General features: G+C 31.6%; 2 protein-coding genes across 4 annotated transcripts in view; both read right to left on the bottom strand.

The window, feature by feature from the left end:
- Positions 1 to 6,082, bottom strand: part of LOC135836364 (uncharacterized) — a 43,219-nt gene extending 37,137 nt beyond the window's left edge. The window contains exon 1 of one of the 2 annotated variants that reach the window (XM_065351156.1): positions 5,781 to 6,082. The gene's annotated coding sequence lies outside the window, so the exon portion shown is untranslated. The remainder of the gene's footprint in view (positions 1 to 5,780) is intronic. The other variant, XM_065351157.1, reaches the window with a different exon arrangement.
- A 5,745-nt stretch (positions 6,083 to 11,827) lies between these two features.
- On the bottom strand, positions 11,828 to 16,430 carry LOC135836363 (uncharacterized). Of its 2 annotated transcripts, none has more exons than XM_065351155.1 (3): positions 16,178 to 16,430; positions 12,997 to 13,291; positions 11,828 to 12,492 (listed from the first exon to the last, which is right to left on the bottom strand). In XM_065351155.1, the coding sequence occupies exons 2-3, from the start codon at positions 13,284 to 13,286 to the stop codon at positions 12,180 to 12,182; spliced, it is 603 nt and encodes a 200-aa protein (XP_065207227.1). In that variant the 5' UTR covers positions 13,287 to 13,291; positions 16,178 to 16,430; the 3' UTR covers positions 11,828 to 12,179. The 2 variants fall into 2 exon arrangements, with proteins under 2 accessions (XP_065207227.1, XP_065207225.1); XM_065351153.1 differs by having other exon boundaries at positions 16,126 to 16,429.
- Positions 16,431 to 23,853: the final 7,423 nt, after the last annotated feature.

The raw sequence follows: 23,853 nt of genomic DNA, 5'->3' as shown, positions 1-23,853 counted from the left end.
ACAAAGCATAGCAATATATATGTAGTTTCGTTAGATTCACATTACTAGTTTATTTCTCATTCGGTTTGTTTACTCGTTTGGTTTGTTTACTCGTTTGCTGCTCAAGTCTCGTGTCCTGCTAACTGCAAAGTATATTTATTACAATTATTTTTGTGTCGTATATAGTGCTATTTCAAAGTAATTCTCGTGCTAAAAAAAAAACTACAAAATGGTTTCAACGCGTAACACTGCAAAAGATACGGTTTCTTCCGTCATCACACCAGTTCAAAGCACTGTTGAAAGGAAACCCCGGAATTTAAAACACGCTTTAGATTCAGCTGACGAGGCATCCAAAAACAAGGTAATCAAAGTTTCCAAAAAATCTACTGTTGAAAGAACATGGAAGCCGCGAAAAAATTTAATTATGTGTCAAGTGTATCCAATAAACTGGAGCGGCGCAAAACAGTTGGTTGTAGGCTTGGATAGTGATAACGATTTTCAACCTTTGATTTATTTTATGCGAAATTCACCTCCAAAAAATTCGGGTGTATATTTAAATATAGATACTTTTACAACTCTTACATCAGATGAGTTTGCTAAAACTGTGAATTATTATTTCTGCTCGGATGATGAAAATTACAAACCAGAAACAACTGTTATTTCTCATGAGGTAAAAATGCAGTTCCGAAAATACCAAGGCCAAAAATCTATTTTAATAACCGATGCTGTAGAATATGAGAATATTTACCCAGACTCTATAATGTTTCAAGATAGGAGCTGGTATGGTCTTCGAAAATTGTCTCCTTGTGTGATTTCAACAGTGAAAATGTATGTGGAGTTTAGGGAGTCATGTAAAAAAGCGTATGATTTTATTGTTAGTACAATGCAAGCTCATTGCTTGAAAACTGTTAATCTTAAAGACATTGGCAATCTAGAGGCAAGTGTAAAAACTATATTCTATAAAGGTTACAAATTTAATTTATCGCCAACTGAGTTAGACCATATCAATTCAAACTCGGTATTAGCTGAAAAAATTTTCTATGAAATTAAGATTGTTTGTTCTCAAATTATTATAAAGGAGCTTGTGTCCTTCTTAACGTTAAATTCATTTGTAATAGAGGAAAGCGATGATGATGATGATGATGATGATGATGATGATGATGATAATTATGATGAGTAATCCTTTTTATAGTAAGGTAATTGTACATAGTTTTATTTCTTAGTAATTATTTTGAAAAATGTATGTTTCAATATTATAAGCATAAGTACTTTTTAATATACCTATTAACAAAAGGCATAAATTTTAGGCATTTATTTGTAGTATTAAGGTTGAATTTAAAATCTGAAATAAGAGAGACATAAGATATTAATTTTTAAGTTGTATTATAGTAATAAGACGTATAAAAATGCCTTTTCTGAATAAAAATTATGAAATTCTCACATCTGTGTTTATTTTTTGACGTTATAATATTATGGTAGGTACACCACTTTACAGTAGAGTATTTTCATTGGAAGTTTTATGTTGAGAAGTACAAATGTACTTATTTTCCACTATTGGTAAGAGTGAAATGAAAGGTATAATTTCTTAAGAGTACCAAATGTGACTACATTTTAAAATGGTATTTCCTTCATGAAAAAGCGTAATGTATGGTAGGTATTGAAAGGGATGCATACTATGTAACATTTTATTTAAAAGTAGAGACCTGGTAAGCGCAAGTAAAGATTCCTTTAAAAATACCAAAATAAAAAAATTAACTGGTATTTATTTGATCCAACAATTTGTAGTAGGTACCTACCTATTTTATGCTAAGGTAGAAATCAGGTAGGTAAGTATAAGTAAGTAAAAAATTTTCTGAAAAAATCATTTCATAGGTATCTAATGTAATTCTACTCCATAATATTTTCGTCATCTTTTTTTCAAACTTTTCACCGCGCATACCTCGTCACACCCCTCCTAAAAACCTCCCGCGACAGTACGAATTCATAACCATAATCATCGACCGAATTTATACATAGGTACCTACCTATTTTATGCTAAGATAGAAATCAGGTAGGTAAGTATAAGTATAAAAATTTTTTTGAAAAAATAATTTCATATCTGTCATAATTCTATTCCATACTATTTTCGTCATCTTTTTTTTACCCCTTTCACCATCTATAGGTACTTCACCACGCCGCTCCTAAAAACCTCCCCTGTCAGTAGGAATTCATAACCAAACAGGTTCCATTACCACCGCGTCGTCATCCGCTACCTTTTCCTAGTTCCAACAACCTCCTACCCGAGCGCTTAAACCAAGCCGCAGGCTGGGTTTAAACGCACGGGTATACTACTAACGCATCGATGACCCTTTTGCCAAAGGAGATGGTATTTTCACACTCAATAAAGAAAACTGATACTAAACGATTCGCGATTAGGTATTTCAAAATTTAAGCGATGAGAAATTCAATACCTGACTTCATGAAGTATCTCTACCTACTTATAATAAACCTGTCGTTAAACATTTTAAAATATGTGCTATCTCGAGTTCATTTTTCTTGAGATTTTTCCGCAAGATTAATTTCAGTGAGGTATTTTATTTAAAAATAAGAAAATATACTTTTTGCGTGGCTTATTCTTAAAAACAACGTTGATTAATTTGCATAAAAATGGCTGCGAGATTTTTTGTACAAGTAAAGGAGTATGGAAGAAAGGTTGTAAACAAGCGTGAAAAATAGTCTATTTTTAAAAATATCAGGGTTTTTTTCAAGAAAATTGTTATGCTTTTTACAGAGATAATTTCTTATAGAACATTTTGTAGGTAGGTAAGTTGTGCATAACAAAAATTCAAATTATATCCGATGGCGGTGAGTCAATTGAGAGTTCAACTTTCCGTTTTCAATGTCCAAAATATCCATGTGTTCATCTGCTCAGCCTGAGTGACTTTTAATTATAATTACACAGTTATGAGAACATTTAAATTACCTAGGTATGTTTTTGGCTAAAAAATCAATTTCAAAAAAGAGTTATCTGCATAAGTTGAACTTAAAAATTGTTTAAAAATTATATTTTTGTTTCAACATTTTTCAAATCTGATGATTGGGGGGGGGGTTAGAATTTGATGACGTTTGTGAAACCATACCTACGATTTTCTGAAACAGATTATTGCCAAGTTGAAAGGAGGATTGTACTCACTCCAGTAATCTTGGAAAACATAATTTTGAAATATTTATCGTTAAATGATTTTGTGAATGATCGAGAAATTTAGGTTGAATTGCTGATTCTTCAAATCTGCGGCACTCCTGCAGAGAGATAAATTTTAAGAGGATCCTGAAGGAATTTCTTTTCAATTTTAATCCTTATCGAAATTAAAGAAGCTAAATGATTGATTGAGATTTCACATTCTTATAGTGACTTCAATTTTGTACCTGGACAAATGCTGAGTATGATATTTTTTGTAATGTAGGTACTCTCAGGGGTGCTAACCTTAATTATTTTTATTAAGGTTAAGGTTTCACTCCAATTTTTTCGTTGACATTTTTCGGTTTTTGTTTCGGTTTTGGTTTTAAAATTCAAAATTTCAGTTTCGGTTTGGGTTTCGGTTTTATTTACAAAAATTTCGGTTTTCGGTTTTTTTCGGTTTACGTATTTTTTAAAAATTTCTTCAAAATTCCTCAATCTCAAAACACAAAGCGATTTAACAACCCAAAAAGCAACAAGTCAACAACAACAGCCAAGGACCCAATTTGATAGGTTCATTAAATTTATCAATTTCCCCGGATTTCGAGTCTCAAAAGTCGAAAATGTGAAAAAATCCCCCCAAAAAAATTGAAAAAACTGAAAAAACCCAAACTGAAAACCGAAAAAAACCGAAATAAATTATATCGGTTTAGGTTTCGGTTTCACTCACTCTGCTTCATTATTATTGTTATGGTTTTTTAGGGTTTTTAAAAAACTTATGAAATTTCGGTTTTTGTTTTCAGTTAGGGTTTGAAAATGGCTAAAATTGGGTTCTTGTTTGGGTTTCGGTTACGGTTTTCGGTTTTTTGCGGTTACAGTTAGCACCCCTGGGTACTCTCGAAGAGGTGCATCATTAAAAAAAACTCCTTTATGGAATGTTAGAATTACTATTTGGCCGATTTTTTAAAACTATCCCATACAAAGAACTTGATTCAAAATCTTGAGGCAATAGTTGATCATTTTTGTATCAAAATGGACTCACTACTACATAGAAAAAAAAAGAAGCTTGAAGTTACAATGTTAAATACTTGAAATTTTCTGTAATTCATTTGTTACCTTGAAGGATTAATTTTCTTCCCAGTGACGGAACAAATTTTAACTTATAATAATTGAATGTTCTGAGCCTGGTCATTTTTTTAATATTAAATTTTATACAATGCCTGTACCTACCCATTTGGAAAAGCAATGTACACATTTTCTTATTCATTACCTACTTACTGATCTTTTCGTGTATTTACCATTTAAATTCTTTATTATGTACTAAAATAACCGGAAATGTTCATCATAAGCATATTGTAAAGTAGCTCAATAAGCAATGCCTATGTAGGTAATTGACTTGTAAATGCCACATGCGGTACATTGCACTAAATTATTTGAATTTGAATGGTTTGGGTGCACAATGCAGGATGTTGTTTGAAATGTATTATACTCAATTTGAAGGACATTCCTATCTGATAAAAGGCTTCCTATAAAATGAAATTTTTTAAAAACATGTAGGAAAAATATAAACATTTTTGTTCTTTTTCATAGTTTAGAAAAAAATTCCTCTGGTTCTTGATTTTTTTAAATGTTGGTAGGAAAGGATGGCACTGCAGATGGCGGAGGCTGCCATGCACATTTTGGGACGAGTCGCAGAAGCAGAACTCCAACATTTCTAGTTACCAGGTCAGGAATTTATAAAAATTTATTCGTGAACATTTTCTAAAAAAATCAAACAATTAAAAACGTTACCAACATTAAACATATTTTTGAGATGTTGAAATGCGTTTTTTATTTTCTTTCTTTTTTGTTTTTGTGTGAAAAACATGCCCTGCAAGGTGCCATCAACTCCTTTCTTTTCCTATGTTTTCAAAATCGGTGTTTAATAAAATACGTTGGCTTGATTGATATGCAACGATTATAACATGATGTAACTTTTGTTACATATTTATTTATCTAAAGGAACACCTCCCCCTGTGACGGGTTGGGGACTCCCAGTGTGTCCGAGTTTCAATAAACGTTTTTAAAAAAACTTATTTTTTTTTTCATTTTTAGAACTGTCCTTTATCTCACTTTGGTTCCTGTGTATCCGTTTTGTTCAAAATTTTCAATACAAACACTTATTTCAAATGTGGAAAAATGGCGGGAACACATTTTTTTCTGTTTATTGGCGGTAGGTAAATATTGTTTAGCTAATAGTATAGTAGATAAATCAATTTTTTTTCTTTAAAAAAGTATATCCACTTATTATCAATGCATGCTTTCGTTAATGCAGGTAATTGGAAGAATCTGACCACAATGTCAATCTAATCTAAAATTTTAGTAGTGTTTATTTTTTGTTTAAAAAAAAGAAAGAAAAGAAAAACAAGAAACTACTGAAAATAAGAAAACTAGCAGTCAATTAGTAAATTATTTTCTAGTGACTTGATAATTTTTTTGGGGGAGCTAAAAGTTGAAATAAATTTTTTCAATGTAATCTGAACAAAAATTTTCAATCTAAACAGGTGTTTCAGCATTTTATCACTCTAGTAATATTTTTAACCTATCTAATGATAAAATTCAAATCTTTGAAAATCGTTTAAAAAAATTAATCGCTCTTACTTACCCACGTGTTCCATAAAATTATTAAACTCGAAGGAAAAACAATTCACCAATGATATTAAAATTATTTTTTTAAAGAACACACCGAAAAGGAAATCACGTCAACGTTCCGTGCGACGTATTGAAAAAAAAAACGAAAAAAAATCCACAATAATTAATTACATTATTTTATATCTTCATAACCTTCACAGTTGAAGTGTGAAAACAAAATGCTTAAATAAGTGAGCCTGTGATAAGAAGTACGAGTAGGTTCGGAATACCCCTCGTTAGGTGTTTTTATGCGGATGCTTTTGCTTCGTTCTCTATACTACAAAATCTAAGAAGACGGGCAACGGCGCAAGCTTTTCTCGCGTCACGTCGCGTCGCTCCTCCGTTAAAAAATATACACCGAATAGGTGTTTAAGCTGTGCTTTTTAATTTGTATTTGCGAAAATAACGCGAGCTTATAATTTAAAAACAATAAGGATTGGAAAGAGATTAATTTTGTCGTGTTTTTACGTCGTGTACGATAGTATAGGTCTATATACGTACCTATAGACAGCTATTCTATGGGTAAATTACATATTTTCCATTTTCATAATCTCCAGCTACGTCGTTGGTCGTTATTATATAATTTCAAAAGATTTCTGTTTCAGACTTGGTACCTACTGGAAGGTAATCCGAGTAATTAATTTTCTTTTTTAATTTTAAAAGTTCGACTTCGATATCTTTTTTAGCTTTGTGAGTTTGCACGAAATGCAATCTTTACTTTTAAAGTAAGTCTCAGATGTGCTTCGTCTGATATTATGATTACCTATTTTATGAAAAAAATATTTTTTGAAACAATTTCTCTGCTTTGATGTGAAAAGATTTCTCTAAATTGCAATGAATTTAATTGAAAAGTATCAATCCGAAAGGCTGGAAATTTAATCATTGCTCTACGTTGAAAGCTCAATTCCTTACTGTTTTGGAATGCAACATTGTGTACTACGTTAAATTAGAAACAAGGCTAAAGTTCAAACATTCGAAAGAATTATCCGAAATGTGAAAGTTCGTCTTATCTTTCGGCTAGGTGTGTTTTCCAGAAGAGCTTTTAAATTGGATAGATTTAAGAATACATTCTATTTATACAATTGGAAACTGTCCTACGCCTCGAGTCAAAGGTAGGGATTATAAATTAAAAAAAAAGAATTTCAACACTAGATCTATTTTGTAAAGGTTTCCAAACATCATCGAAGTAATGTAAAAAATCACACAAAGTAATGGAAACCGTGCAAATACCGATGGAAACCTACAAATAATTGTCAAAGTTGTTTACTGTAAGCAATTCAGGGTTAGGTAGGTTGGTATCGGCAGGCTTTGTAGGTAGGTGTGATGTGTACTTACTCGAAGTGCTATGTTTATTTTTTTGAGCAATTGAAAAGCGTTTAGGAATTAATTTTCGTGTTTTTTTGGACACTTTGTAAGTTGAGTGCATTTCTTTTGCTCAAATTACGTTCGAGTAGTACTCTTTAAGCTAATTACAATCGAGAGACTTTTTTGCCCTCCTTTACTCATTATTTAGCATTTAACAGAGAAACCAAGGCTTCCAGCGAGAATCTGTGCAATATGACGGTCTCGTGCATGAACTCCGAATAAAAAAATTTGATCGGCGAACTTTCGTTAAAAAATTCTTTTTTATATTAATATTAAACATGTATACCCGAATTTTTTTGTTCACGGGTTAAACAAAATATTCGAGATGTTTTTTCATAAAAATTTTTGTTTTGATTTTTAATGTAAAATAAAATTGGGAAAGTAGATACGATTTTAATGCGAATCTGATGTGCCTTTTTTTTTTTTTTACTTGAAACGTTATTCGACGCTTGGGCATTCCTTTTCATAATAAACCGTGTAGTTTAACTCGTGTCAAGTTGAATTTCTTATCTGATTCCAGTCGAAATATCTATGACGATTTTTCTCAAAGCAAAATTCATCCAAGTATGTATAGGCTTGCCTCTTTTTTTTTTTTTTAGTTGGGTGGCAAGGTTATTTGAACGATGGTAATTGTGCCAGTTGGTAATAATATTATATCGTTTATTTATAAAGGAATATATATTTTTTTTTAGCATATCAAGTATGGTTGTTTCAAGAGGGATTGATACAAAACAGCTTTGTATTCAACAGTTTGGGACGTACACGTGTGTAAAAATCTGATTTATGGCAAAATTTGAGTCATTTCATTAAAAAAAAATTAATTACCTACTCGTGAATTTACCATTTCAAACGTTTTATAATAAAAATGAATCTCACGTTCAATGAAATTGATATTCAGGTTGGTATTCTGAATTTCCATCGTTTCGTAATATCAATTTTAAGAGTAATCAACTTTGTGAAAATCACAAGATGAAATAAATTACGAATGATAACGAAAGATATCTCATTTTTTTTGTCAATGCACCTTCAAGGCAAAAAAAGTTTGTTTGTTTTTCACAAAAATTCAATTTATGCACCGACGAAGTGAAACTGAAACTCCACCATGGGCATCTTTAGTTGAATAAACTTTATTTAAAAAAATTGTTTAAGTATCTAAAAAAAATACTTGGGCTTGAGTGACACCTAATGAATTATTAAGTCATCGAGTGAAAGCTTTTTTTCCTAAATGGAAATATTTTTATCGTGTCTCTTATCTTAAGGGCTTGTAATTTTTTTCATTTTCTTTGTCAACTTACTTGGGTAAATTTTCTTTTGAAAATTGTCAAAAAAGTAAATCACATGGAAGGATTGTCGAATTGCTTAGTAGGTGTTATGAACACAACAATTTCCATGCCTTTGAAGTATTATTTGAGCGCAGCTTTGACGTCAGACGGAATACTTAAATGAGCTTCCTGTGTTTGCAGTACCTAAATTTTTTATCAGGCCGAATAACGATTATTGTTTTTATTTTATTATTTATACTACGTCGTTTGGTTTTATATAAATTTGCCAATTGTGTATTTATCTAATTACCAAATACGTGATGAGATTTTATATCAAGTTGCACGATCCTGTTATTTGTGTTTCTGTTGGTTGCGATTATTCTTCTATGAGATAGGTACCTAAATTTTTATTGAATGATTTGCGAACGTGATACATTATGAATGTACGCAGTTTCAGCCCAGTATTTTCTTTTCGTTGGAAAAATGAATAGAAAAAATTACTTACTCTCAGTTATTGTCAATTCCGTAGATATTAATCATCGAAGTGTTTATTCGAGCTTGGCTTTTACGTTTCGCGAATTTAAAAGCTTCAGCCACTCGAGGAAGTAAATAATTTAATGAATTTGTTGTGCCAGCAAACATCAAATTAGATAACGTTTTTGAATGAAGTAGATAACGTGGCTTTTTTCAGAATTTTGAATGGGTTTTAGCTGGAAAAGTGGCATAAAAGTTGTGTCTGAGCGTCAACGGTTACTATATTTTTCAGTTTTACTTTCGCTTGTTATTGAAGGTTTTGAGAAGTTGATCGAAAACAGAGGAAAACTTTATGAAAAAAGATGAAGGGGCTAGAAATATTTTTTTCTTTTAAAATATTTCCAGCTCTTTCAATTTCAAAGTTGGGCAAAAATTCATATTCACAAAATTTATTTATTTTCCAAAGTTCTACCCATTTCCAAGGTCAAAAGTATGTTTATCTTGATTTTTTTTTCAAAGCTAGGTTGCCCCTTAAATTTCAAAGATAGGCAACTCGTCCATCTAACGTTTTTTTCACGTCGTACCCGGTTGTATCTAAATCCAAAGTTTTGGCATCCACTCACCAGACTCAAAATCAAAAGCCTTCTCAAATTTGAATCGGTTTTATTTCAATTTTGTCGTAATTCGTATCGAATTTTTGAAACCATAAGTAAAGGGTCAAGCAGTGCTGGACATGCTTTGAATATTCATTTCCGAATTTGATCATTTTTTTTCATCGGTGATTCAGAAGTACGAGATTCATTTCATTGACGTTGGTGAATCATTTTTAAGACCAGGCAAAAGAATTGAAAAAGAATCGATTTCCTTGAAAACAGTTTTCGATTCAGAGTTCGATTCTTTTCAAAAAGAGTTTCAAAAAAGTCAAGTTGGAACTCTCTTCAAAATGAGTTTAATCGACTAAAGAGTTGATGGGTCGTATTTTGATCCAGCTTGTTCAGACCTGAAATTTTCTGCCGATTCGGATACCTTTCTTGCAAAATAATCCGAATTATTTGCTCGAATTATGAAAATTTTAATAAATAAAAAAATAAAAATTGAGCTGAAATACGTATCCGAGCACAAGAAAACAGTAGAAAAAAATTATTTGATGAAACAAATTTATATTTTTCAAATTCACAGAATACCTACGTAGTGAAAAAAAATACCTTGGTACTTGTTTACCTAAAGAAATTGATTAGTTGGTATATTTTTTTTAATTCGTGCTTCAGATCTTGCGAAATGAATAATTTGTAAATTATTCGTGAAATTAAAACCCGATTAAACATTTTAAAAAAATAGAAATTTCAAGATACGTTTAAGAATTATTAGGTGTGGGTGGCTAACCGCTGTTTGCAACTAGACACTTAAAAGTGGGCTCGTTAAGTTTTTAGAGTGAAAAAAAGTTCTCAATTCTTGTATTTTGTTGTTGTTTGGACAAAACTGAATTTACCAACACGAAATCTACAAGTCCCAGAGGGACTTACAGTCACGATTTTATTTTTTTATCGTCCCGAACTCGTTGAAGGATCATTTTAAAACAGCTTACGAAGTAAAAAAATGTTATTGAATAAATCGTATTCATCTCTTTCAGGTCTATTCTTTTCAAGTTGTTTTAAAAGAATAAATATCTAGGTATCAATTGAATTTTTCAAATAGGTGGATAGGTATAGATAAACAAAAGGTACGCGTAGATACACGAGATTCTCGTACGTCCAGACAATTGAGATGATTCAATTTAACATGACACCTTTTTTGCTGCTTTTCGCTTATTCGATAACAACTTGTTGTGAACTGTTTGGAAAATACGTGTACCTTTGTATGTATTAACACTTTCTAGTATGTTTGTAAGAGTCGGTTGTTTTTTTTTCTTCAAAAATTATTGTACAATGATTTGATTACGAAGTACAACAAGTTTTTTTTTTTAAAATTATTAATCAATCAAGTTGTCACTTTCTCAAAACTTTGAACTGCCTTTTAAAATTCCAAAATTTTTGTGTAGGTAAATTGAGAAAAAAATAACACATTGAACTTGGGTAATGGGTATTTACCTACATTTTTCAAGTTGCTCAACTACATAAAGGTTGTACTTATTATTTTTAAGAAATTTCACCCGATGACGTTGATAAGTATTTCTATTCAAGATATTCAGAAAGGCGTTTTCTTGAAAATATGCGAACATGAGAACCCCTTACCCATCTTTCCTGTTCTAATTTTCAGCTGATCAAGTTGATTTTTCCATTTTTGTTGAATTTTTGAAAATAATAAAAAAATGAATGGCCTGTTCTTATCCTGAAAAAAGACATTTCTGGCCACATTTGATTCACAATTGCATTTACAAACCTAATTTTGGCATAAGTGAGGATTAATAATATTTTGGTGGAGGGGGAGGGGGTTAAAATATCAAAAAACCATTATCTTACTGAATTGTAAATTCACTCGCAAAATTGAAAAAAGTGTTTTATTAATGCTGGAAAATATACTGAAAAAATCGATAGTTATATACGCGTAAACAGTTTGTGTTTTTTGACTTATCAAAAAAGTAAATGAGAAATACGAATCTGCAGCAGCCTCGTCGAGTGTTTAAATTTGAAAAGGACAAGTATTGACGTCAAGGTCGACATTTTTCAAGATTCTCAACTCTTAATTAAAATTTTTAATTTGATGTGAACTGTGAGACTAGTTAACGACGTGAACTTTTCTTAACAAATAATTGATTGTAATGTCCTATTTAAACCTACGTTTAAAATTCAGATTTACACGAAAGGTTGGTAGGTACTTGGCGATATTTTGCAAAATAATCAAGAAACGTATATACGAGGAGAATTTCTAATTTAAATGTCTTTCTGCTTATACCTACTCGTGTTACTAAGAAAATACAAAATTACGTCGAAAAATAATACTTTATATTTTCGTTTCATCCGTAAGATGTTTTCTTTTACAGTGGAATTAATTATATATCTAGGCATAAATGTAAACAACGATGTCTATCTTGAAATTAAACACGCCGACCAGGAAACAAATAATGAAAAAATATCGAGAAAATTTCAAAACAGAGCTTCGGTTTTATAAAAATGATCAAGTTCAAACTTATTTACACGAATTTATACAGTGAAATTTTTTTTCCAAGGGGTATTTATAAAAATTAATTTTTTCCATCTAACTTTTAAAATTGAGAAACCTCAAAGCAGCGTTCAACTTTTTTTTTTGGCACGTGAAATGAATGGCAATGAAAATCACGCCTCTGAATCTTGATGTCTTAATTCAGTTCGCATTTCTTCGGGTGTTCGTAAATCGATGGCGAATCTTTTTCGAGGATCTGGTCTGGTGTGAGGAACTGATCGAATTTTCTTACTGTATTCTTGAAATGCTGTAGCCAAAGTGTAGGTGAGTTTTCTGGCCGATTGTCTGCTATCGCATACGAATGCGTGGCATTCGAAAGGACTCTGATGAGGGAAATCAGATTTCTCTTTGACGATTATCATTGCAAAGACCCTCGTGTATACTAAATCTTGTACGCCGTATGAGATGGTTTCAATAGGAAAATATCTGAAATTAATCAAGCATACTTGAGTACATTAGACATTCTATATAGGTATAAACGGCTTTAAAAAATCAAATAAGTATTTGCAAAAATCTAAATTACCTACTTTTATTTCATATTTTAGGCTAATACATTTTAAAATTTTGGTATTTCTTATCTACCAAATATACCTTCTAAGTAAGGTGTTTAGGTTATCAGAAGGGGGTAAAAAATCAAAATATTTTGGAGAAACATAAACCCACGCGCTCGTGTAGGTATTAAAATTATCGACTTTTGCACACCATTGTAAAGCATTCTCATTAAGACCGATACAAATTTAAAAAACGAATTTTAATTTTCCATTCGGTATTACGTATTTATATCTCGTCGCGGTGTCAATTTCATTGCCCAAAAGATCTCAATTTCATCTCATTCGCCGGCGATTAATTTATAATTGGAGACAATATTCGTCAAAAGGTATAAAGGCACGCATAAAAGGTAATGTGATAACGTGGATAATATTCATTGACCTTGTTTCTATTTTGCCTTTGAAGATTGATTCCAATTTACAGCCATCTTTGGTGAGTATTAATTTCACAATATGTAAATCACTTTTAGATTCCTTCACAGATGCTACCATCGTATCGACTGGTTTACGAGTGTGTTTAATTCCCCATAATCCTTTGGCTTCTCTGAATCCGAGATAACGCACGTTGAAAGTTTGAGGTAGTTCTTCCTTCACTGATGTAGACGTGGAAGGCAGCTGATCTTCCATTGGTTCGACTCTGTTTTTGTACAGTTTCGAGAAAACTGCCTTCATATGATCTGGAAAAAAATGAAAATTTATTATTGAATTTTGGAAACGTTTGAAGTGTTCATGAGACTAATATTTCTAAAGAAAATGGAATGGATTTTTTGTGGTATGATTCGGAAAATGGGTACAGATCTGAACTCAGAACTGGATCAATACCTTTTTAATTACTGGGGAACATAATCAAATTTTAAACTGTTAAAGTCGATTTTTGGAAAATTTTTAAATACATAGGTGAAAACGGGACTTGGCACAAACAAAAGTTATCATCTTGGATGAGAAATTATTGATTCTCTATCATTTATTTTTCCTTATTTGAAAAAGTCGTCTCCCCCCCTTCCCAAGTTGATAAAACATGAAAAAAAATATCCAAAAATTTACCAGTTTTGGGTCTGAGTTTTTTTAAATAGGTAATCCCTTTTTCAAAAAATACTCTCTTTGTCTTTCAACCTACGTTTACTTCGTAGTATGAAGCCTCCCTCTCCCCCTTCTGGAACAAATCAAGAAAAATAAAATAAATTTAAATTAGTATTTTTTGAAAATTTTACATTTATGGGTCAGAATAATAACGCCTTTGTTGAGAAAAGCCCTCCCATTGCCTCACCCTCGCCCCCCTCTAATAACGTTGGATAGCCCGATTCATAAAATTTCAATGACTGTGGTTTAGTATCTTGGGAATAGCAGGTACCTAGATTATTGAGTAAGCAGGCAGATTATTGAGTAAACTTGAATTTTTTTTTTTTTTTTTTGGGGTGTTTATAATTACAAGATTATTACACCCGTAAGGGGGGGGGCTAGATTTGGTTTGTGAGGCCGATGTTTTCTACTAGGGAGATGAATTTTTGTATTTCTGAGGGTTCGTCAGGGATAGTAGGTGGGTTTTCTTTTATCTGTAGTGTAAGTCTGTTTTGTTTTAGTTGGGGACAGTTGAAAAGTATGTGTTGGATGGATATGGGTTCGTTTCTGCAAAATTGGCATGAGGGTTTTGGTTCTTTTTGGTATAAGTGGTTATGAGTAATTTTTGTGTGGCCTATTCTTAGTCTAGTAATCAGGATTTCTTCTTTTCTGTTCAGGTGGCCTAGATTTTTCCAGGGGAGAGTAGTTTTTTTATGTTGGAAAGAGTTTGTTTGAAGTTTGTTGTGACCAAAAGTTCTGCCAGTTAGTAAATGTGTTGTGAGTGATTAGAGATTTAATGTCATCAGGAGAGAGAGTGGTAAGAGGGGAGGGGGTAGCGGCTGTGAAGATATTAGTAACGATGTAATTGATCTGTCAATATACTCGTAGGTACTCGTAATCATCCAATTATTTTTATAAATTTAAGGATGCTGAGATTCCTTTTTGTTCCATCATTCAAAGGATAGGGGGAGTCAAAACTATTAAAATAGTGTTTTTCTGATGAAGATGGACGAAACTTGAAAATCAAAACCTGAAAACGTAACAATTTTTCTTATAAGGGGGAGGGAGGGGGGAAGAGCTTTCCGGGATGACTTAATTTTACTGAAATATTGAAAATACCTAGTTTTCACCAAGTAAATAAGGTAGGAAGATGAAGATACACCCTGTTGTACTAATTAAACTAATATGTAGTTACGTAGATAAATATTAGGTACAAAATTTTGAAAGGATTTTTAAAATGAAAAAAATCAAAAAATGAAGAAAAACCATGTTTGGAAAATTTTTGTTCATCGATTTTCTTCTAACAAAGAAAAGTAAATACTGTCGCATTTTCATGGCTTATATCATATGAAAAAAGTACGGGAAAAGTACGAAAAAGATGAGAAATTTTGGATTTGGTAGACACCTGGTTTTGTCTTTGAACGATCTTTTTTATTGAAAAAATCATAACAGTTTTTTTTTGTATTATTCATTTCACATGACGCACTTCCAAAGCTGTATTCTTTTTGAAAATCATCAACTTGAAACTATGATTCAATTGTAGAAGGCCTAAAGGAGAGGAAAGGATCAGCAAATGATTTGGATAGAAATGTTTTTTTTCAATTGTGAGGGTGGAGAGAGGGGTTTTAAAAGATTTTTTTCAAGCGTCTTTATCATCAATTTTCTTAATGAATAATGATGTATTTTTGTATGCTGGTTCAATTTTTTTTTTGATTCAGTTCAGTGAAAAAAATGAGGGCGAAGTCTCCTCTCGAAGGAAAGCTTTAAATCATAATTAAGTACGTTTATTCAAAAATGAACCAAAAAGTCTGACAAAATATCGGAAAGACATTTTCGAGAGTTCGACATAATTTTAGCGATTCATTGACTGTTTTCCCAAGTTCTTAAAAGTCACACATAATATCTAAAAGTCTACTTTAATTTGAGTAGAAATTTCAGAAATGGGTAGTTTTTTCAGTTTTTAAAAGTCTGACTCGATCACGTCTCAAAAATCAGCATGACGCTATTTTCGATCAGACCTCGGTGCAAAATACGTAACCATGTCAAAAATACTCTCCGTTGAGGACCTCAGTTTCTTATCAAGTGGAAAAAATTCAATTACCTGAATAAAATTTAAAAAAATATAGAGACCAAAAAATATGCTCAAAATGCCTGTATTTGCGGATAGGCAAATGAAAATGAATTTGTGATAATATAATTATCGTCACTAATAATTATACTGAAACAGAAAACGTTCACTATATACGCGTTGTCTAATTTGGTTTTTTATTTAATTTTCTTTTAGTTTTGATTCAAAGATTTCTAACTTCTTTCGTCTTGTTAATGATTGCACTAGTTTGTAGTGCTGGCTTAATTTTAACGAAATTTTCTCAACGTGAGTTCCAACTTGCTGGTAATTTGTTTAACATTTAAAGTAGGTATAGCATTACGTCTAAAAAATTATCATACGTACATAGATACTGAAACGTGACAAGGCGACAGGATTTTTTTATTAGGTTACGTACTCGTAGCTAGGTACTGTATTTCTCACTATAATTTATTACTCCATATACTACACGTCGAATGCAAAGAAGAAAAAAAACGACACCATTCGTCGAAATTAACACAAATTTTTGCACCGCTTTACAGCATTAAAACATCACGAAGATTTCTTTGTGCTCACTATTTGTGCGTAGGATAATTAAAACACCATAATGAACACGTAACTAACCTGTGCGTTAATAACTAAACGAATTAAAAAAGGGACAGATCGTACACGAAGACCGAATGTTTTGATTTTCAGTGAGCCGGATATCCGTTAAAAGGGAATAATGTTACCGTATAAAATCGACCTTCATTATTTACTTCCGTTTAGTAGGTATATTCTCTGTACTTTATAGACACGTTGTATAGGTAAAACGTATAAATCATGCACAATACGTAATACGTTAAAATGCGAAAATGCGTAGGTGATGAAAATTATTTCGCGTTGATTGAATTCTGCTACAAGTGTATCTAAGGTTAAAGCTGCGCGGCTATAAAGCCATTCAATCGGATGGTATTAGGCAATAGGCGTCCATTTTATATTACTTAATGAGCATCAAAGTTGTATAATTAAACAGCAGAGACGCGAGACGTGGTGGTGAATTGGCGATCGGTACAGTAAACTTTGAAATAGGTAACGATCTGTTTCGTTGATGAGAAATCTTACTGGCCTAAACACCAAGTAATTGTCCACCGTCTGAAAATTACAATTTGTTCGCAACATGCTCCTTGGTCCTGTTAAATTTGACATTTCAACGATCTTTTGAGAAAAAAATTATGAAAATTTTAACGTCCCAAGTCGTCTGACAAATTGACTTTTCGCTTCTGTACAATTTTTCATTTACTTTTATTAGGTATTCAAATAAAGCAAAAAATACCGACTCGAAATAACCAGAAAAGCTATCCCAATTAAAATTAAATTGCAATTGAGTAGGACTACGTAGTAGTACGGTACCTTACCTACTTATATTGTAAAACAACAAAATTTTCTGATTCTTGAAAAAAATTTCGCAATTTGTATACTCGAATGAAAGAAAAGTAAAAGTAACGTCAAAGAAAGCTCAATTATGAGTGAAACCCTGGAACCATTCCATTGTAAGAAACGATGTTGCTCAAAGAGTTAACTGTGTAGAAGATACGGTGACGTAGGAATAGTTGATAATGAGATGAAATTATGAAGAAAAAAAGAGCAAATGAATCTGTTGCGAGTACCTACTTTCAGAAATATTTATATTGCTTTAAGAGAAGCTTTATAAAATGTAAATTTTACTCGCGGTAGTCATTTGATCAAAAGCCGTATTAACGAGTGTAAAATCCAACTTTTCAAAATTTTGTTTCGTGCTTAAGGCTGCCAGAATTTATTGGACACCCGGTATATTGTACAATTGAAACGTACACGCGCCGATAGTTTCTTTTGAAATGCTGATATATTTTAATAGAAACGTTCATATATGGAGACATCTATACGTATGGGTACAATAAAATTGTGCATGAGTACGTTATTCATTATAAAAGGTATAGGATTTCAAAGATTGGTACCTACAACATACCTATACGTATTGTAAAAGGTATTATGATTTTTGGCAAGGATAAATACCAGATGAACTAACGATGTTGTTATTGTTATAAAATTTCATGGTCCAAAAATGAGTGGATATCTGAGGGGCAAAAAAGTAGGTGCCCACCTATTATGTTTTTTGAAGAAGAAAATTTTTTTGATCCTGTTGCTAAGCATTGGGTATTTCTGCAAGAGCTTTATCTAAAAAAAAATTGAAAATTCATGCCTAAAAAAATGAAAAAGTTATTCTTGTAAGTACAGGTTTCTCTCATGCGGACTCGTACTTGAATTTTTGATTCATGTCTTATGCTGAGCATTTAAAAATTCTACTCAAAATTGTTTAAAAGATGATGTACTATTTAGGATGAAGTAGTTCTTGAATTGATTTTTCTGGTAACTAAGGTTGTATGTGGCCTTCATAATGCAAAGATAATCGAGTAGCCTATTCTTATAATTTGAAATTAATTAGCCCGAAATTTCTCAGCTTGCAAAGTTTTTTAAAGAAAAACTATTCTCACATATAATCGTACATATTTGATGATGCAAAATTTCATGCTCTATAATTTCGCTTCTGTTCATTTTTTTCTCAAAAATTAAATTCTGTGCGTATTTATTGAAATTTTTAGGCTTTGGCGTTAGTTTTGGCGATCGCTTTAGCGAAGGCTTCTGCAAAGTAGTGGAGTGGCTTATGAAAAAAACCAGCATTTGATGAAAGAAGCGTGAATTTTGGTATGATGAATTTTCGGACATAAATGAAGATTTAAGACCGAGAGTCATTCGAGCTCTCCCCTCCTTCGAGGGGGTTAGGGCTTACAATTTTGAAAATATTTCTGTGAATTGAGTTTCAATTGAAAATCCAATATTATGGTGTCTGGTGTTGGATATTGATCAGCACTTTCTATTTTCACCATTGAAATAATCTTCCCCCTTCTCCCCCTTGCGTGAGGCACAGCCCTCTAAATTGTGGATCTGGAAGACGTTGAGATTTGGAAATGTAATTTTGTGAAAATATACCACGTAAAGTGTACAAGTAATTTTGGTGGTTAATTTTTTAGTTCCTTCCCCCCTCTGTCCCCTGTAACGCCTCAAAACTTTTTATTTCGATCTTGATGTTGTGTTTGGAGTTTTTCATTTTTTTCGGTTTTCGTTTTTAAGTTTTTTGGTTTTCATTTTCAATTTTCTTATTTGGTTTACCTAAAATTTCGTTTTCACGTCATTTTTAGTTTCGTTTTTTTTCAATTTTCACAATCGAGAAAAGACACAGATCTTTTTCTTTTTTCCAATTGCTGCATTGAAGCCGTAGTTCGAGTGAATATTTAAAAAATAAAAAATTTTCACAGTTTTGGGCGGGTATTTAGGTAGGTACCTACATTTACTCATATAATAGGTAGCGTGTTGAAAGCATTTTATAAAAAAAAAAGAAAATTGAAAATCCGTAGGTACTAAAAAAACATCGATAAAATTTTTTCTTATTTGTGTGTGTATGTGTGTGTTTAGGTATGTGTGCGTAAGTACCTACCGAAGCCAAACTGCGTGAGTGTTTTGTTAAATAAGCTTTTCAGCTCATTCTCAATCCATTTTCGCAACCACGGAATCGTAAATTAGAATTTTAGGCTTTCTTTCTTCGGATTTGAATTCATTGTAGTCTAAAACTTGTTCAATTTAAACAAAACGACTTATACGTAGGTACGTAAGTTTACCTATAAAATGATGAACAGCGTCTACAAAAAAATATTCAATTTTTGGTATTTTTGTACGAGTAAGTATTAATTATTTTACATGGTAGGTAGTTAGGTAGGTACCGAGCTCCTATTTTCAACTCATTGTATTTCAATTATTTAGTCACTATTGTAATGTCTTATTTTAAGATGATTTCTTGTGAAAGTCTCTATTCTCTATTTTGAACGCTTGTTTCGTGATGTAGCTTTTTTAGAATATGAATTTTTCTTGATGTTTCTATGCTTCTTTTCCGATGAAAATGTTTCATAATGTAAACTAGTACCTACTTATGAAGTGATAGCGTAGTTTCTACTTTCAAAAAATATATCATTGATTTCAAAAATAAATCCCGAAATTAAATAGCGTCTCTTGAAAATTTTCCGTCTATTGCCTTACTTACTTTCCTATCTAAAGGAAATTTTTGATTTTTATTCACTTGAGAAAAGGCACATCTATTAAAATAAAAAGTAAAACCTATATTAGTGTGTATGTGAAATTGTGAATCCGGGTTGAATTTACTTTTGGAATCTCGCGTATGGTTTGTTAATCGCGATGTTCACTTTTAATTACGGTATTAAAGTTGAGAAATTTTTTTAATCTTTCAAACAGATCTACGGATAGTTTTCGTATTTGGACGTGTAGAAATTTTGTTATTAGAATTTGAAATTAATTCCTGCGTTGAAAAAGTTTGAAATCGAAATCCCTAGCGATTTCTGTACCGTTAAGTATACCTACGAAAATGTTTAGATATCTGTATTTTCGATTTGAAAACGAAAGAGGTAAACTTTAACCTTAAACTGAAATTCGCGTCGATATGGGATCAAAGATGGAAAATTTTGAAGAAAGGGATAACTTTCGTGTTGGATTTTGGGTGTGAGATTGAAATTTTTATGACAAACTTTTACCTTAACTGCGATGTCCTATCTATACATAGTATAATAATATGAAATATGTCAATCTGGTATCTAGGTGTTTGGAATCTAAAACGACACTATTTCCGACTCTTTTTTGCTGCCAGGTACTTGTTTTCCCTAAAGGTGTGGAAATCACGATGAATGTCCATTTCATTGGATGACTTTGAAATATTTCTGTACCTAACCTTAGCCTACTGGATTAAAGTGTAGGTAACGCACTGTTGCTAATTTTATTTAATGATTTATCCACCATGTGAAGTGGGGATACCTATTACCTAATTAACTATCAAATAATTCAACCATTGAAGTAAATCCTGCTTTGAGCGAATTCTGTCACGTAGGTATGGAATCAAATAAGTAGATGGTTCGGACAGTTCGATACTGGAGCGCGTTCTATATATGAATTGAGGTACCTACCTGTTACTTTGAGTTATGTTTTAGTCTGGAATATTTTGAAAATAGCCTCTATTATTATTTTAAAAATGATTTATTGCTTTTAAGTTCATCGAATGGTTCAGTTCTGACTTAGAAAAACAGTACACGTATCTCAGTTGATAAAGAACATAATTTTTGTAGGTATTCTTACTCAGAATTTACGAATTTCATTGCTGAACTTGGAAAATGAATTGTAGATTTCGCTTTCATCAAAAATGTGAAGTTGGAAATTCTAAATTACAACCAAAGATGTCTTCACATGTCGTTTTTACTCGTATTACCCACCTATGTGTACTTGACAGATTATTTATACATTTTTTTCAAACTTTGATCAATCGTGTTCGTATGGTTGGTAAAATTTATATTATTCCCTTTAGTGAACGTTTCCTGCGTTTTTTGTTTCAGATTTAGGCCTGGTTATGAACTACTCGTAACAAGCAGATCAATCTTCAATTTGTGTTTTCGAATTACCTGTGATTGGGCTTTCGAAAAAAATTACGAAATGATATGATTCGCGATGAACGCAGTGAAAATGTCAGCTCTTCAAGTGGTGAGTTTGTATTCTCTTCCTCAAACTACATACTTCACATTTTAGGAAACTTTTGCTGAAAGATTAAACTTTTAAGCTCTCTATTTGCGTATGTTTGCCACAATTTTTTTCGAAGTGGGAGGAAGGGAAGGAGGGGAATTTTGTAAATGTAGCCATTGCTTAAATGTGTTTTTTTTTTCAAGAAATAAAATGATGCTGAAACTTTTTTTCAAGATTTTAATGAACAAAACTAAACTTTTTTTCACCTGATGAGAACACTTTTTTAAAAATATTTCTTTTTATCCATTTTTTTTTTTTTTTTTTTTTTTGAAGTTAGTAGTTACTGGTGTCAAAAAATGGTATTTTTAAGCAGACACCTTTATGAAAGTGAGCCTCATAAATGTAATGGGCCTGTAGACTTTTTCAGTGACAGGAAACTTGTGCTGGATTTCGTTACCCTTTGATTGCGAAAAAATTACAATTTTTGATCCCATGTTACTTCTTAAGTGATTAAGAAGCTTAAAATTCTCAATTTTTTTTAGTAAAAATTGAGGGAGATCAAAACGTATATAATTCTAGAGCAAGTCGTTTGACTTTTTTTTTTGGAAAATTGGATTCAAAAAAAAAGTTTTGGGGCACTACAAAAAACTGAGCGAAATTTTTTTACTTAAACCATTTACCTATGGCGTAAAAAAATTTAAAAAATACTTCATTGTGAATCAAAAAGTTTTAATTTCATATGATCGGAAAATGAGTAGTTTCCTAGACAGTTTTGTGGTTGGAAAATACGTCTGTAACGCATCTATCAAAACAAGTGCGGAAAGTAGTTATTTTCCTCCCTAGGGAGGAAAGTAAGTGTTTTCCACACATGTTTACAAATTCAAAATTAGCCATTTTTTAAAATTTCAGCATTTATTTTCCTCTCATATGAAATTAAAATAGTATACTATTAAGGGTGGGAAGTGATGTTTCAAGTTGGAGACTAGAAATTTTTTCCATCGTTTTGGAGGTGTCCAACAATTTTTTTTGCAGTCACTACTCAAATTTTTCAAAAAAAATCTAAAAAGACGCATTTAAGTGATTTTCTGACCTCAATTGCATAATTTTATTTTATCGCATAATTTTTGAACAATTGTGGCCATTTTCTGACTAAACTACGTCATAAATCCATAACCAACTTCTGGGTGAGGAAAGGAGCGGAAAAAGCTCTATAATTGTTCAAAATCAATTAAAATTTTGAGCTGAACTCAAAAATAGGGATTTTTAGTGTGCGTAGCACACTATTGGTTTCGCTTTGAGAAATTGAAATTTCAATTACAATGAATGTTCTCTTAAGCTATCCAACCGTTTTTTGTACCTATTGGACACCATTTGAGAATCATTAAGGCGGAGGGAATAGATTAATTTTCATTCAATTCGGATGGGTAATTGCTGAGTAATTGCAATTTTAGTTCATTATTTTAATGCATTAAATCCTAAAAAAGGGAAAAGGGGACTTGTAGAACACCTGCCGCTCATTGTACCCTGCTATACCCCCAGTCTATTCCATCACCAGCTGCAGTGTTTCATTGTACCCTGTTACACCCCCGGTCTGTTAGCTGTAAATTCCAAGTGGGCGTGGTTTGGTGGGGCGTTTACCAAACAAATATATTATTTTATTGCCTTAACCCTCGTAGCAAAGTTGTGGCCGAGTGGTTAGGGCATGTAGGTAGGAATAGGAAATTTAGGGACCCAGGTTCGAATCCCCGTGAGGTAAGTAGGTAGGTGACGGATTTTTCGTAGGAAAATTGGATAGGTAAATGCTTTGGAGTTACTATGTAGTACATGGTAATGGGGCAAAATGGCAAAAATAATGCTGAAACTGAGTTATGAATTATGATACCTATCATTTGCTAACTAAAAATTCATTTCATTAATTTTTTGTCTACCTATAGCCATAAGTATAAAGTAAGAATTAAGTACCTTGACATGAATAATTTTTAACTTTTTACTTATAATTTAAAAATTACTTCAAAATGAGTAATTAACTAATTTTTGTACAATTGAAACATGTAATTTTTATTAACTTATCATGATTTAGTAAAAATTATTAAAACAAAATGATTTTTACTATTGGTACCTATAGCAAAATTTATTAAAATGATAAGTTTTACTATGATTACAGTAAAAATTATTGAATGGGATCTGGTACTTAATTGTGCTAAATACCAGTACATATTTAGTTAAATTTTTTTGTAAAAATTACCCATATTTTTTTCGTGTAATTTAGAGGCAATGCAAATTCTTAACATATTTTATAAGATTTAATTCTTAATTTAGAATAAAAAGCAAGTTCTGAAAATTGGTTTGAAAATTTATAAATTTGAAGACAATGGAAATTCTAAAAAAAATAATATGAAAATTTGTATTTAGAGACGCTGAGAATTCCAAAAATTGATTAAAAGTTCTGTAAGTTGCAGATAATGTGAACTTGAAAATTATATGAAATAAGTATTGTAATAG

This window comes from Planococcus citri, chromosome 2, assembly GCF_950023065.1.
Source record: "Planococcus citri chromosome 2, ihPlaCitr1.1, whole genome shotgun sequence".
NCBI lineage: Eukaryota > Metazoa > Arthropoda > Insecta > Hemiptera > Pseudococcidae > Planococcus > Planococcus citri.
The sequence above is the reverse complement of the archived record's forward strand: the minus strand, read 5'-3'. Positions and strand labels throughout refer to the sequence as shown.